This window comes from Branchiostoma lanceolatum, chromosome 3 (assembly GCF_035083965.1).
Source record: "Branchiostoma lanceolatum isolate klBraLanc5 chromosome 3, klBraLanc5.hap2, whole genome shotgun sequence".
Lineage (NCBI taxonomy): Eukaryota > Metazoa > Chordata > Leptocardii > Amphioxiformes > Branchiostomatidae > Branchiostoma > Branchiostoma lanceolatum.
The window spans coordinates 13,790,337-13,804,096 of NC_089724.1; the positions used below are offsets into that span (position 1 = coordinate 13,790,337).

General features: G+C 43.8%; 1 protein-coding gene across 1 annotated transcript; it reads right to left on the reverse strand.

Annotated features, from left to right (window-relative positions):
• Nucleotides 1-35: 35 nt before the first annotated feature.
• LOC136429401 (atrial natriuretic peptide receptor 1-like) lies at nt 36-11,332 on the reverse strand. The gene is made up of 24 exons (XM_066419234.1): nt 11,139-11,332; nt 10,322-10,481; nt 9,755-9,965; nt 8,974-9,116; nt 7,467-7,625; nt 7,025-7,163; nt 6,793-6,887; nt 6,224-6,368; nt 5,938-6,019; nt 5,321-5,429; nt 4,983-5,078; nt 4,639-4,716; nt 4,257-4,367; nt 3,969-4,040; nt 3,699-3,855; nt 3,300-3,452; nt 2,892-3,085; nt 2,502-2,641; nt 1,836-1,959; nt 1,606-1,674; nt 1,253-1,427; nt 818-916; nt 557-648; nt 36-388 (listed from the first exon to the last, which is right to left on the reverse strand). Exons 1-24 carry the CDS (start codon nt 11,330-11,332, stop codon nt 320-322), a joined length of 3,066 nt encoding a protein of 1,021 aa, XP_066275331.1. The 3' UTR covers nt 36-319.
• Between the last annotated feature and the right edge of the window lie 2,428 nt (nt 11,333-13,760).

Consider the following 13,760-nt stretch of genomic DNA (forward strand, 5'->3'; position numbering starts at 1 on the left):
TTGATCTGAATCAACATCTAGCTCAATGTGATTGTAATCTCGGTTAACAGTCAGCAGAAAGGTGCGTCTTATAAAACCAAAAATGATCACCCAGTGGACTCCTCATATATTCAATCAACACAAGATATATCTAATCTATTACATCATTTTCTCAGCAGACAGCCTTACTGGTCACTTCTGTGTTTTCCCTACGGGACATGGAAAATTCGATATGGATTTAGCATCCAAAATAAAAACTATAAACATACCCAACGATATCTTAGACACATCGCGTTAATCTGTATAAGCCGCCTGTAGTCCAGTTGGATGGCCGGACGACCTACAGAATATCCCGTGTGCTGGACTTCTCTTCCCGCAGTAGCCAGTACGTAGGAACAAGTCCCTTTCCCTGGCAATGGGGACAGGAAAAGAAGGATACAGATCAGTGTTAGCTCGCATTTTAAGTTGTAGTCACAAACTTACATTATGTTTTACATCTATCACTACTGGTATTTATCATCAATTATAGTAACTACAATTTGAACCTCATCGGTGAATCGCATAGTTCAAAACGTACCTTCATTTCCACCTGGCCGCGAAACTCGTTAACGAACCCGCCATATGTACTGAGTAAGGTCACAGTCGGCACACTGACGTGGATACGCAGGGCTGAGGATGGAGAAAATAGTACCAAGATTGTGTTACTTGTGAAAGTTAAACTGTGAAGGTTCAATACATGAATTATGATGGACAGTGGGGGAAGAAAAGTTGCAAATCGTAAATTTTGTCACGCTGGATATAACAAATCCACCCACAAGTCCTTTGTAAAACTACTTACGCAGCCCGGTTGATTCCATTCTGGAGGCGGTGTTGACAGTATCTCCAAACAGGCAGTAACGGGGCATCTTCAGACCAACAACGCCCGCCACACAGGGACCTGCAACGGGTAGGAGCGACATCTAGCGATCAATAAAAACAACACAAGACGACCTGGGCCTACGGTACTACAACTAGCACTAGCAAAGTAAAGCCCCCTTTCCACTAGACGGCGATCACGCTGCGACCTGAATTATTTGTAATGCTTTACTTCATAATTAGGATACCATGCAAAATGCAAAGGTATGCCTGAAAAGACAACAGAACACACATAGCGTAGAAAGATTCGTTTCTATTTATGAAATTTTGTAGCGATGTGTCAAATGTCTGGTCGCATAGCGGTCGCATCGAAGTCGCCGCCCTAGTGAAAAGGAGAAATCAGACATCCAGTACATACCGGAATGAATGCCGATCCTGAGTTTGAGCTGGTCCTGAGGACGGTGCCGGATCTTGAAGGAGCTGACGGCAGCCAGTAGCGCCAGCGACATCCGAGCAACTTCACGGGCGTGGAGGTTGCCGTTTCTCAGCGGTAAACCCGAGACCACCATGTAGGCGTCACCGATAGTCTCCACCTTTGGGAGTTATCAGTTAAATAAGATCTTTGCTTGCAGTACAGGACAACACTTGAACAGTGCAAGTCTAAGTCAAGACCACGGGTTCTAAGTCACTATCTAGAGGGTTTTCTAACAACTTAAATCTGAAATGTGACGATTTTCTAAAAGCGCAAGATTGCCAGGTGTGTGCCTTTACCTTGTAAACGCCGTAGTTATCAATAATGGCATCAAAGGTTGTGTAGAGGTCGTTCAACAAGGCGACTACCTGCAGAAACGACAACAGCGATGTTGAACACATAGTATAGTATATCTGCAGCAGTCGGTAACAAGCTTTGCTCCAGACGGCAAGTTGTTAGTGTACACAATGATAACGGTAACCCTCCTTGGCGACGGGTTAACGGAAATGTTAAAGCTGCTAGCGCTAACCTGCATGGGAGTGCTTTGAGCGGACAGGGACGTGAAGCCCACGATGTCGCTGAAGTAGATAGTGACGCAGTCGAACGCCTCAGCCTCCACCCTCTGACCCCGCGTCAGTTGGTCTGCTACAGTCCTGCAGCGGGAAGGACACTGGTCTAGCGTACACACTGTCAGGCCTCAAGTAATCTCCAGACTCGAAAAGTCACATTCATTCCATGATATTTTATGCAGACCCGACCGTACGTGTTTAGAGTGTCCCACCTGGGTAAGAGTTGGTGCAGACCCGACCGTATGTGATTAGAGAGTCCCACATGGGTAAGAGTTGGTGCAGACCCGACCGTATGTGATTAGAGAGTCCCACATGGGTAAGAGTTGGTGCAGACCCGACCGTATGTGATTAGAGAGTCCCACATGGGTAAGAGTTGGTGTAGACCCGACCGTATGTGATTAGAGAGTCCCACCTGGGTAAGAGTTGGTGCAGACCCGACCGTATGTGATTAGAGAGTCCCACCTGGGTAAGAGCTGGTGCAGACCCAACCGTACGTGTTTAGAGAGTCCCACCTGGGTAAGAGTTGGTGCAGACCCGATCGAAGTTGTTTAGAGTGTCCCACTGGGGTAAGAGTATGTGTTTAGAGTGTCCCATCTGGGTAAGAGGTGGTGTTTAGAGAGCCCCACCTGGGTAAGAGTTGGTGCAGTAAATCCTCCGCCTTCTTCTTCTCGTCCATGTACTGCCCTGTGCGCTCCTCCACCAGAGTCTCCAGGTTGTTGGCGTACTGTTCCATCCGGCTCAGCAGGTTGTCCAGGATGTTCTCACTCTGACTGGGGTGGGACGTGTGGGAGGGTAGTGTTAGAACATGAGTTTGAAGATATGAAATTGTTCATGAATTATTATCATGTCATACATAACTAGTAATGACCCTAATCTATACATGATGCATAAATGTGTGCTTGCAAGTCGAATCCTGACTTCTACCAAGTCTCAGAAGGGTTCCCGACTCTGTGACTTTAGTCCGCCACAATGTTCTTAGAGACAAGATTTGTATTATATTACACCCTGAACTGTACAACTTTAGCGTTAAAGTACCTGGGAGGGCTGAGTTTCTTGACCACGCCCCTGAGACTGTGGAAGTCCGGTCGTTCATCCGGGTCCTCTGACCAACACCTCTCCATCAGACTGCTGACGTTCTGCGGACAGGCGTCCTCGCGCACGGTCGGGCGGTACGGAGGCTCCTCGCTGTGCTGAACACGCTTGATCATGTCTTGTGGAAGATATATAGATATCAACGAGATATCAGGATCGGGAAAAGCACTCCGAAAGCGCAAACCTTGGCCAATGTGAGCAGTTACAACTAACGGCAAATTAAGTGTTGTAAAATCAACATTACGCCATGCTAGCTTTCATTCAAATGATGACTAGAATATTTGTTGCAATGGTTAGAAAACTGGGGACGTGAGGCCTCTTGTTTGCCCCACCTTCCGGCAGCAGACAGCCGTCCCTCCGGTAGAACGTCCCGCAGCGGAAGACGATCTCCTGTACGATGATGGCGAAGCTGTAGACGTCTCCCTTCTGGGAACCTCTGGCCGGGACGGATCCTCGGAGCAGCTCCGGTGCTCGATACAGCAGCTCTAGAGATATCAACAGATTAGGAATTATTAATTTACAATCTCATACACAGGAGACAATTTTAAGATCATTTCTTTATGGTCACAAAAGTAGATTGTAGCTCAGGACCGACCTGTCTCCTGGGGTAACATGTCAAACATGTAATTATGCCGTTTGTTTTAACTGGATTCAATTATAGCTATGCCTTAAAAGAAGTTAAATTTTGAATTCCTTCCAATGAAACTAGATAGAACATTCAAGAAGCTCACTTGTGTAATACGCGTGCGTCTTGTCGGTGCTGCGCTTGCGCAGTGACATCAGTCCGAAGTCCGTGACCTTGAGCACGAAGCGGCTGTCCACTACACAGTTGGACGAGCAGAGCTGGCCGTGGGACTTCAGGAAACTGTTGTGGATGAACGCCATACCCTGTATGGGCAAAGGCAGCAACAATTCACTGATCATGAGGTCGTATTCCTATATTGTGAAACCGATGCGATAAAGCAGTCAGTAGCATGGTGGATCGTTATAGCTTCACCCACCTTGACTATGTCCAACATAAGTGAGAACCGAAACATCCAGTCCAGTGTAAGGGAGTCGTTTTCAAGTATGTCCTGGGAGAAAGAAATGAAAGAAAACCAATTGCTTAGATTCGACTGCAGACGTCTTCTTTGTAGGGAGGATGTCAGTATTCTGTCACTAAATATTCCTGGGGCTGTTTCTTTTCTTTTGTTAGACATGAACGACAACTTTTGAGGGCTGTTAGGAGTGAGAATATGTGTAGTACTTAACAGGAGATACATCAGTGACTTGAGTACGATAATGGCTACCTGCAGACTGCCTCGCGGACAGTACTCGGTAAGGATGAAACAGTTAGACGTGGCGGGCTCCAGACAGGCACCCACAAACATGGTCACGTTAGGATGGGTCAGGTCCCGCAGCTACAGGACACGACGTCAGGAGAGAAAACGTAGGTACCAATATTCACTAAGACCAATACATCAGTGGAATACTAGTATTCTTTAATCCATTTACACACACAATGGTCAATACCTTAAATGCTGTATAATCTACATTACGACGTACGAGTTTGGCTGCCAAAGAGTTCGAGATTCATACTATACCATATTGGGAGATGTTGCTTTGATACGGTATACAGTATGACTATTGAAGGAACGTCGTTTGTGAAATATACGCGTTCTAAACTGATACCTGTTTGAGCTCCAGAAGAAGCGTCTGGTTCAGGTGAGCTTTCTTCGGCTCCACCCACTTTAGAGCTACGACGTTGCCCTGACGACAGAGGTAACAATCTTAGGACCAACGGACAACTTTGAAAGAATACGTATTACGTCGTCGGATGTTAGACATCCAGATATATAAGATACACAAGGTAACAGTTACTCAAGTAATTTTGAAACTCTATCCAGTTGCTTGAGTATTTTCTTTTCCTTGAATACCGTATTAGTTTGAAGAACCAAGTGAAGCCTTGCAGGACAAAATTGATGACAACTAAATGGAAAGAAAAACTTTAAGATACTGTGAAGGACGATCCACACCTTGTATGTGCAAGTCTTGGTGAAGATTTGTTGTTCGTCGTCCGTGGTGCTGACGGAGAAACCCGAGTAGATTGTAGCCAAGGACCGGCCTGTCGCCTGGGCCAAACACATCAAAGGTGAAAAAGTTATGATAAGTTATTTTAGTTGAATTATCGATCACTGTCAGGGACGCGCTGAACATGGACAAGATGTGCTGTGTCGAATTCTTACTGTGTGATAGCGGGCTGAAGACTAAGCAAACGCTACAACAAACTCTAACACAATGGTACATGTATTGTTCATTTTTAAGCCAAACGTGCTCAACTCCAGAACTAAGGACCAAGATTAAAACTACTTACTCTCGTGCTCGCCCGGGACAGACTGTTGGCGTGTCCTTTAGCGAACACCATGTCTTCCGGTTTGACTTTCCACTGCATACTGGCCACTTCCGCTTCCAATCGGTACTTTCTGGGGATATTGGGAGTAAAAATACTGAATTTCAAGTAAAGAAACTTGTCGACAATTCTTTTCCTGAAGCGTTTTGGTATATTTTGTGTGTGTTCAGTACAGGGATGATGACGAACTGGTGTATTTGATAACGTGCACGTAAAAGTACATCATAATAGACCGAGGACTAAATTGCAGATTAACAATACATACTAGAATCACCCTTGTAACAGGAAAGACACTCTTCCTATCTATCGTAACATTTACATCTAAAACACACTAACGCATAGGATTCATTGTGCACAATGCGTTCATGAGTTTTACACAATATGGCAAAGAGGTGGTCATAAAAAGAGAAATTCGACATTTAAACTAACTAAAGTTGTGCAAGTTTTTAAGCTTCCTGCAATGCGTCTCGCCCCTGTGTGGGGGTAGCCAATTGAGTGTCGCAGACTCCACTAGAGATTTGGCAAATTTTAGAGGCAGTGTTCTTAACGTAAGGTGAAACCCAACGAAAGATCAAACTCACCTGTACATGATGATGACTAAAACAACCAGGGCCACCACCAGGCTGGAGAAGGACGAGCCCACGTACACCATGGGGTCCGACTCTGGAACAATATCAACTTACGTATAAAAGTTTCTGCAGCGTCGTATGCATTTATGTATTTACGTATTGTTGCTTGAAAGTAAAGTGCATAAAAAATGAAAGATTCTGAATGAAGATGACAAAAAAAGGAACAATGAATTCAGAAAAGAACATCATTTCAACCGTTCCTAGAAATGCGAAGTCTTAATTGTTATGTGTTCCTGACCTCTGAGTTCGGTGACGCAGAATTCCCCCTTGAACCCACACTCCGGGGCGTCCCGCGGTGGGGAGTTAGATCCGGCCGGCCACTTGATGGCTACACCTGGGACTTGGTCGTAAACTTTCCTTTCTCCGAAGAAATTAGCCACAACCTAAGACGAAAGTAGGTTTGCATTAGCCGCAAACTAGGACGAAAGTGACAAAAGTTAGCCACAATCTTGGACAAAAGCAAATGAACTAAAACAATGACGGATTTTAAAGACAAGTCATGACAGGAACATCCCAGGAGGATCCTGCGAAAAATATTTTTGACAGGAACATCCGGTCAATAGTTTAAAATAAAGCTTTGTTGACAGGAACATCCTATCAATAGCGCAGAAATGTTTAATTTATCATTCTTTCAATAGCGGAGGAAATTCTTATTGACAGCAGTCGCAAAATACGTTTCCAATGTCAAAATTATCAGTAAAAGTTTACAGCCCAGTTCATAGCGCAGATTATTCCAAAAGTGTTGATTTAGACGGATCAGAACTGACAAACTAAAGCTATAACAGGGATATCTATGATGACGCCTACCTGGAATGTCCCGGTGATGACGTCCTGCATGTCATACAGCATGTAGTCCGAGTCTCTGTCACCGTTACTGTCGATAGTGATGTTTCCCTGGATACCTGGGGAAACAATCAAAGTGATGTATAATCCGTGTAGGTAGGACAATTTCTGAAAAGATTTTAAACCATTATACAGACATATGCAATCTTAACTACTGACTTAAAAAGGAAAAGGAACAAATGTGGAAAAGACCCACCTCCGTGGAAAGTTCTGTTCCGCATCCTGCCAGCCATAGCCATTCCATCATACGGATTCCCTCCCTCTTCCAGAATTTCGCTAAGAACAGTGGCGTACAGAACAATGGTGTCGTGCACTATGGCGGCCAAAACGGACACCTGGCAGAGTGAATGACGTGTAAATGAAGGCCTGGTCTTTAAAAGAATTCGCTAGATGGAGCTTTTGCATTAGTCGACGAAGTTGCAGAAGTAAGGTTGTAAGAGTGCAATGAAAACAATCAATGCTCTGACAGCATTAAAGGGAGCGTTCTGAATGCTGCTGACAGATTCTAATCTAGGATACAATTTCAAATCTTAACGGACATGAATTGTTATAAGTGAAGAAAAGGTCGCATCGAGAGGATGACAAAAATACACAAACAAAATTAACATAAGAATTGCCATTATGTCAAAAACGTTTACCTCTTCTTCGGGAGGATAGGTAAAGCCAAAATCGGACAATGACCTCCTGATGACTTCGTCACCAAACGTGGCGTACTCAGCGGTGTCCGGTCGATAAAGGGACAGGATGAAAAGGGCTTCAAACGCCTTCTTAGCATCCCCATCACGGCCGTCACCAGTCTAAAGGTGAGAATGAAATGTACTTATACAGCAATGGTTAACATGTCCTTGCTGCAGTAGTCCCTCCATGCAAAGGTTAACATGCCTGTCCTTGGTGCTGAAGTCCTTCCGCAAAAAAGTCAACATGCCTGTCCTTGGTGCTGAAGTCCTTCCGCAAAAAAGGCCAACATGCCTGTCCTTGGTACTGAAGCTCTCCATTCAAAAGTTGAATACCAGTCATTGGTGCTGAAGTCCCTCCACACAAAGGTCAACATGCCTGTCCTTGGTGCTGAAGTCCTTCCGCAAAAAAGTTAACATGCCTGTCCTTGGTGCTGAGGCTCTCCACACAAAAGTTAACTATCAGTCGTTGGTACCGAAGTCTCTCCACACAAAGGTTAACATACCTGTCCTTGGTGCTAAAGCCCCTTCGCTAAAAGGTCAACATATCTTTCCTTGGTGCTGAAGTCATTTTACACAAACGTGCAGCGACTCGCTCAATAAGTTCTCAGCCTCACTCGGAAACAAGGGACACAACTAAAATTTCGGAGCAAAATTATGAAGTATGAAGCCATCTATGAATATGCGCCAAATCTCAAATCATTGTGGTCATTACTTTCCAGCCGACGCCGTTTTGAATATCAGTAGGTAAGTGGCGAGAAAAGCACGAGTGAGTAAGACGCTAAACTATGATTCAAGTTGCGTGGGTAATTTCTTGTGTTTCTCGTGCCATGAAATCTACGATTACACTGTCAAAATATTTGTTTACTATTGCAACCAAAAGGAAGTGGGTATTTGGCTTTAAGCAGAGCAATGAGATTTCTAAATGTTGACTAGCATCTTGACTAGGTCACAGTTTAATTTTGTCAATGGTAGCTCCTTCTCTCTCACTTAACGATATCGGTTTTCAAAAGGGTGTCGCCTTTAAAGTGACGATCACAATGATTCGAGTTTGGGTAGCCATTCATCAAGAGGTTCATACTTCATAGCTATGCCTAAAATGTAAGTTACTCCCTTGCTCTTTGGTGAGGCCGTGATCTTATTGAACGCCCCTCGTGACATACCTGTCCTTGGTGCTGACATCCTTTCACACAAAGGTTAGCATACCTGACCTTGTTACTAAACTTTTTCACACAAATGGAAGCGCACAATGCTGAATATCATGGCTTCTATTTTCTTTGTAGTCGTACATCAGCTCCCCATTGCGGTTGGAGGACGGCTTGCACCTTTACATATAGATTGATGGTCTTGTTAGTTTGTCAAACTTTGTGGATTTTGACAGAAAAAAACTTTTCTACACTGTGAAGAACAGACATCTTCAATTCCTAACTAAATACAACCTTTATAAAAAAATACTTTTTACGTTTCTCACCTTCCAGTCAAAGGTTCCGAACATCTGCGGCTGTCTGAAGAACTCCACACAGAAGAAGACGAACTCGCCGTTAGTCAGACCCTGGTCGTACGCGTGAAGCATCATAGTGCGGACAGTCTCTCCTCGGGCAGCGATGAAGATAACTACATGTACGAACAAAATGAAAACACGTGTGTTGTGAAGTCAAACTTTCGTCACGAAACGTCTGTGCATCGTTAATAGTAGAATTTGCCATTTTCGCTCACAGTTTCTACCTATGATCGCGGAGAGCACTTACATTTTTTTGCTAGGCACTCTAACACTTTATATCTAATAAAGAACTTATTTTAGTCACTGTCTGGTCGTTGTGTTGAATAAAAATCGACCGTAACATGATAATTTCGTTTCTTTGTTTTTGAACTTTTATTTTATTTTTTAGAGTTCGAAAAAGGTACTTTTCATACCTGTCCACGGTCGATTTTAAACGCATCTAATCTAGGACATCTTTCTGACATTTTTTCAATTAAAGGCCATACAATATTTAGCACTTATAAAGACATAGAAAGTCCTTAAAATGATGCCCCCTACCCCTGGACACGGCAGCTGTCTTTCTAACTGACATTTACTCAATTAAAGGCCATACAACATTTAGCGCTTATAAAGACATAGAAAGTCATTAACATGATGCCCCCTACCCCTGGATACGGCAGCTGTCTTTCTAACTGACATTTACTCAATTAAAGGCCATACAATATTTAGCACTTATAAAGACGTAGAAAGTCCTTAAAATGATGCTCCCTACCCCTGGACACGGCAGCCGTCTGTCTCATGACGTCGGCCAGGTCTTCCCCGCCGTGCCCGATCTCCTGGTAGGTCGCCACGGTCATGTTCCTCAGCCCCGCGATGTGCCGGATCGCGCCCATGGGACTGGTCCACACCGGCGCCTTGTGCACGATCAGGGCGAACCGCCGCCACCCGAAGTGGGCACAGATCTCAGCGAAGAAACCGCCCATCTTTGTTTAGAGTTTGAGAAAAATAATAAGACTTGAGCACGCCAAACGTCAAAAGACATCATGTCGAAATAGATGTTGGCCAAAAGTACAAACAAAGCTGGCTGGCAACTTGCAAGGCTTAGAAATAGCTTACAGACCTTATGCTGGTTTTAGAAGAAAGACATCTGATGTTTGAATACTCGAAGTTACGGAACACACAAATATTCGATGGAAAACTGATATGTGTATGGAAAGAACACGAGGAAGTGTGTGATCAACGTGTCAAATTCATGGTCGGCTGAACTTCATAAGATTCTCACAAACACAAGGACAATGTGTATAATTGTGTGTTATTAAGATGCTCAAGACATGATCACCTTTATAAAAGGGCCGAAGACACGCGTAAGTGTTCTGAACTCAGTCTTATCCACGAACTCCTCGGCGGAGCACATGGGGTTGACCACGGGGATGTTCCAGTAGGCCGCCAGCCGGGCACAGTGTGTGCACACCCACGAACACATCGGCCCGATAAACGCACTGAAACACATTTAGACATTGTCGTCCGGCGTACGACGCATAATTTCAACGTGTCTCATTGTGAGAAGAAGGCATAGACCCGGATACCAGTCAAGTCTGGAATAGCTTTATTACACTGTATACGTGTAGTGACAGAAAGACGTTACCGCACAACCTTTCTATTTCTGGTTTTGTAAGCGTTCCGTGAAATGAAGTTGCTTACGAGTATCACACGCAGATTGTTTGCCTTGTCACTATCACTTATCTTTTCTCATACACAACCCTGGTATTCAAATTCATCTGAATTGTGAATACTCTGTGGTCTTATAGAACTTTCTTTTATGAAAAAGCATCATAGAATGATTCTTATTCCTTTCAGCTCGTATGTGTCTACAAGGCAACTAAAATAAAACGTCATGTCGGGGGTATGCATCATTCAACTGAATTTGATAGAGCAAAGATGACTTTGACTGAATCCATGATATACAGTACAGGGAGGCAGAAGCTAGAGTTATTCCTGCTTTTTTACAACTTCGCAGTATTTTTCTGACTTCTAGCTTAACTTTCCTCGCACAGAACTTTGCAGAGCGCGCATGTCGCCGATGACGGCAGTGTTGAAATATGCATGAAAGCCGCCAGCCTGTACGGGGTTATTGGTCATAATCAGCCCACTCCCACCTGTAGTTCCCGCGCCTCTGTGCCTCCACCATCCGCCCCGTCCCCTCAACTCCCTCACAGTCCGTGTCGACGTAGTCGTACGTCAGACGATGCCCCTGTAGGATGCCCAGCTCTCCGGAGTTGACTCTCTCCATAGCGATGTGCGCCGCCGCCCCGACCCTCTGTCCCGAGAAAGGCATCTTGTACGTCGGCATCATGAGCAACACTTTAAACTCTTCACTAAACACTGTAGACACAAACAGCACAACAACTACAACTAGTCGTGCTGCTGTGCGCATTTTGTCAACCAATAAACACGCCAAAAGATTTGATCAACCCGTATATCCTGAAGACATGTGTACATTTACCACAAAACAAGCAGATAGAGTACTAGAGCAGAGAGTGGAAGTACATTAAAACCTGATTCGGTATTTATACTACCCAGAACCTCACAACGCTTAAGAATAAGAATAAGGAAATTGGGATGAATGGAGTAAGAGTATACAATCGTCTGTAAATGGTTTATTTCCTGATATTTCTTACTATGTGTAGTGACCGGCTTTGATTCCTGCGTTACCGGCCACACTATTAATATCTTCCCCGAACACATAATGTACCTGCTGCAGGTGGAAGGAGCTCAGACTAAGGAGTTATGCATACAGATGAAGTAATTTCCTGTCCAATCCCGAGTTGTAATTACGAGCTGATGCGGCTTTCTTTCAGATCATTTTGAGTTGGGTGTGGCAGGTGGGGAGGGACTGAGCCCTTTCACAGATATATTCAGAAGGTTGTGAAGACTTGCCTGTCCGTGGTGACAACAACAGGGAAATACTCCCCACTGAGATCTTTCCTGCATACAGTTTGAGGGGTGAATTGACGCCCAGAACTAGTAAACACTTAACAATCCACTAGACTCCACTTCCTGCTAGAATCAATGACAGGACCAGAATAATACTGGTTGATCTTTTGTTTTAAATATTCAAATATTTTTCTCTACTGGTTTTCAAACTAACATTGTCAAACAAAGCAAATGGTACAGAGACGCTACATAATCAATATAATACTATCCGCAACATTAAGGTTTTGGAAAACTAGCCTTGTGTTCAAATGTCTGATCTGTTTTCAAATCCGCCCGGTCAGAATTTTGTGAATGTGCCTTATTGTATTCATATTAGCAACTTCGAAATGCCTTTTCACAGCTGAAAGATGGCTTATGATAGCGGTGTCTTCTAATTTGCTAATCTAAGAAGCCAGTATGAACTGGGTTCTGTAGAACTGCCCATGTAACTGCCACACAATCTTTCACATTACCAGGCAGAGCATGGCGAGCCAATGTTGTCATTACTTTAACCTAATATTTGGTTAGATGAAGCCAACTCGATTAAGTGCAACGGTATTTCAATTCTTTATCTGTTGTTCCTACAGTTCATCTTGAAGAGTAAATCCATAAACTTGTTTAAGCGTTTTAGCCAGGCCTCCGCTGATTTGAACACTATGGCCGTCGGCTGACGGTGGCTGGTAGTTTTCGTTAGCTCACTTTGTGGGGGGGATTTTATAGTACAAACTTGCCCTTAAAACGTTAGTATAGTTTTATCCTTAACAGGATAACCTGTCCTCCTCCAGTTATGCTAAGAACCATTTAGGGTTTTGAGATACTTGTTCGTGCACAAAAACGACAAAGAAGCGCTAGGACTGACGGCTGGATGGATGTGGTTGTTTATTCATGACTCAGCATAAATAGTAAGTAGTAATCACTTCAAAGTGCAGGACGGAATAAATATTTAATATTTTTCCCTCTCGTGCAAACGCCTGGGATTATTTCGTTACCTTACCGCCTAAGAGAATAGCAATAGAAGGTACCATGTGACTTGGAAAGGATGTTGTTCTTTTTATGCATCCTGATTGTTGGTTTTTGTACAGTAAACTTTAACATTTCCTGCTTTGGGATTCAAAGTCAAGCAACATAAGCACAGTTGATAAGGCTACCCAGAATTCATGCAGATAGATTCTATTTAGATAGATGGATAGATATATAGATATAGCCATCTAGTACATGTTGCTATATGAACACGGCAGCGAGAAACGCGATCATATATACGTAACCCAGCTGTTTCAAGTTTTCAAACAACAAACGTCATACACTCATTGAGTGCGCGTCTCCGAGTAGGTTGTACATAGGAGCGATGGCGATCGGGAAATCGTGATTGGTCTAAATTTAGATCTCGGACATGCAAGAAACTACATCCTTTTTGTCCCACACTTCACGTAGCCAACGCCCACTCTCGCTGCGGTTGAATCAGAAAATAATGCAATGTCGGTACTCTGATGGCCGCCAGGTAGGTCACTTCTCCCAGGAAGAAGAAATAGGTCAGTGGCCTCCGGTGCCTCCGACGTTACATGAATGCAGACAATATCACCTCATCCGAAGCGATGATTCCAGATCATGCTACAGTCCCCTAACTATGAGATTGCTCGTAGGATTCATAACGTTATATCAGATCTAAGATATAACGAACAAAAGATATAAAACATAACCACTGCTTTCAGTCACCCCTAAAGCCCTTATATTTACTGCAAGGGTCCGAGCAGGTCTTGATGATAATGATAATAATGATAATGGTTTCTTGAATAAAACTATAAGTA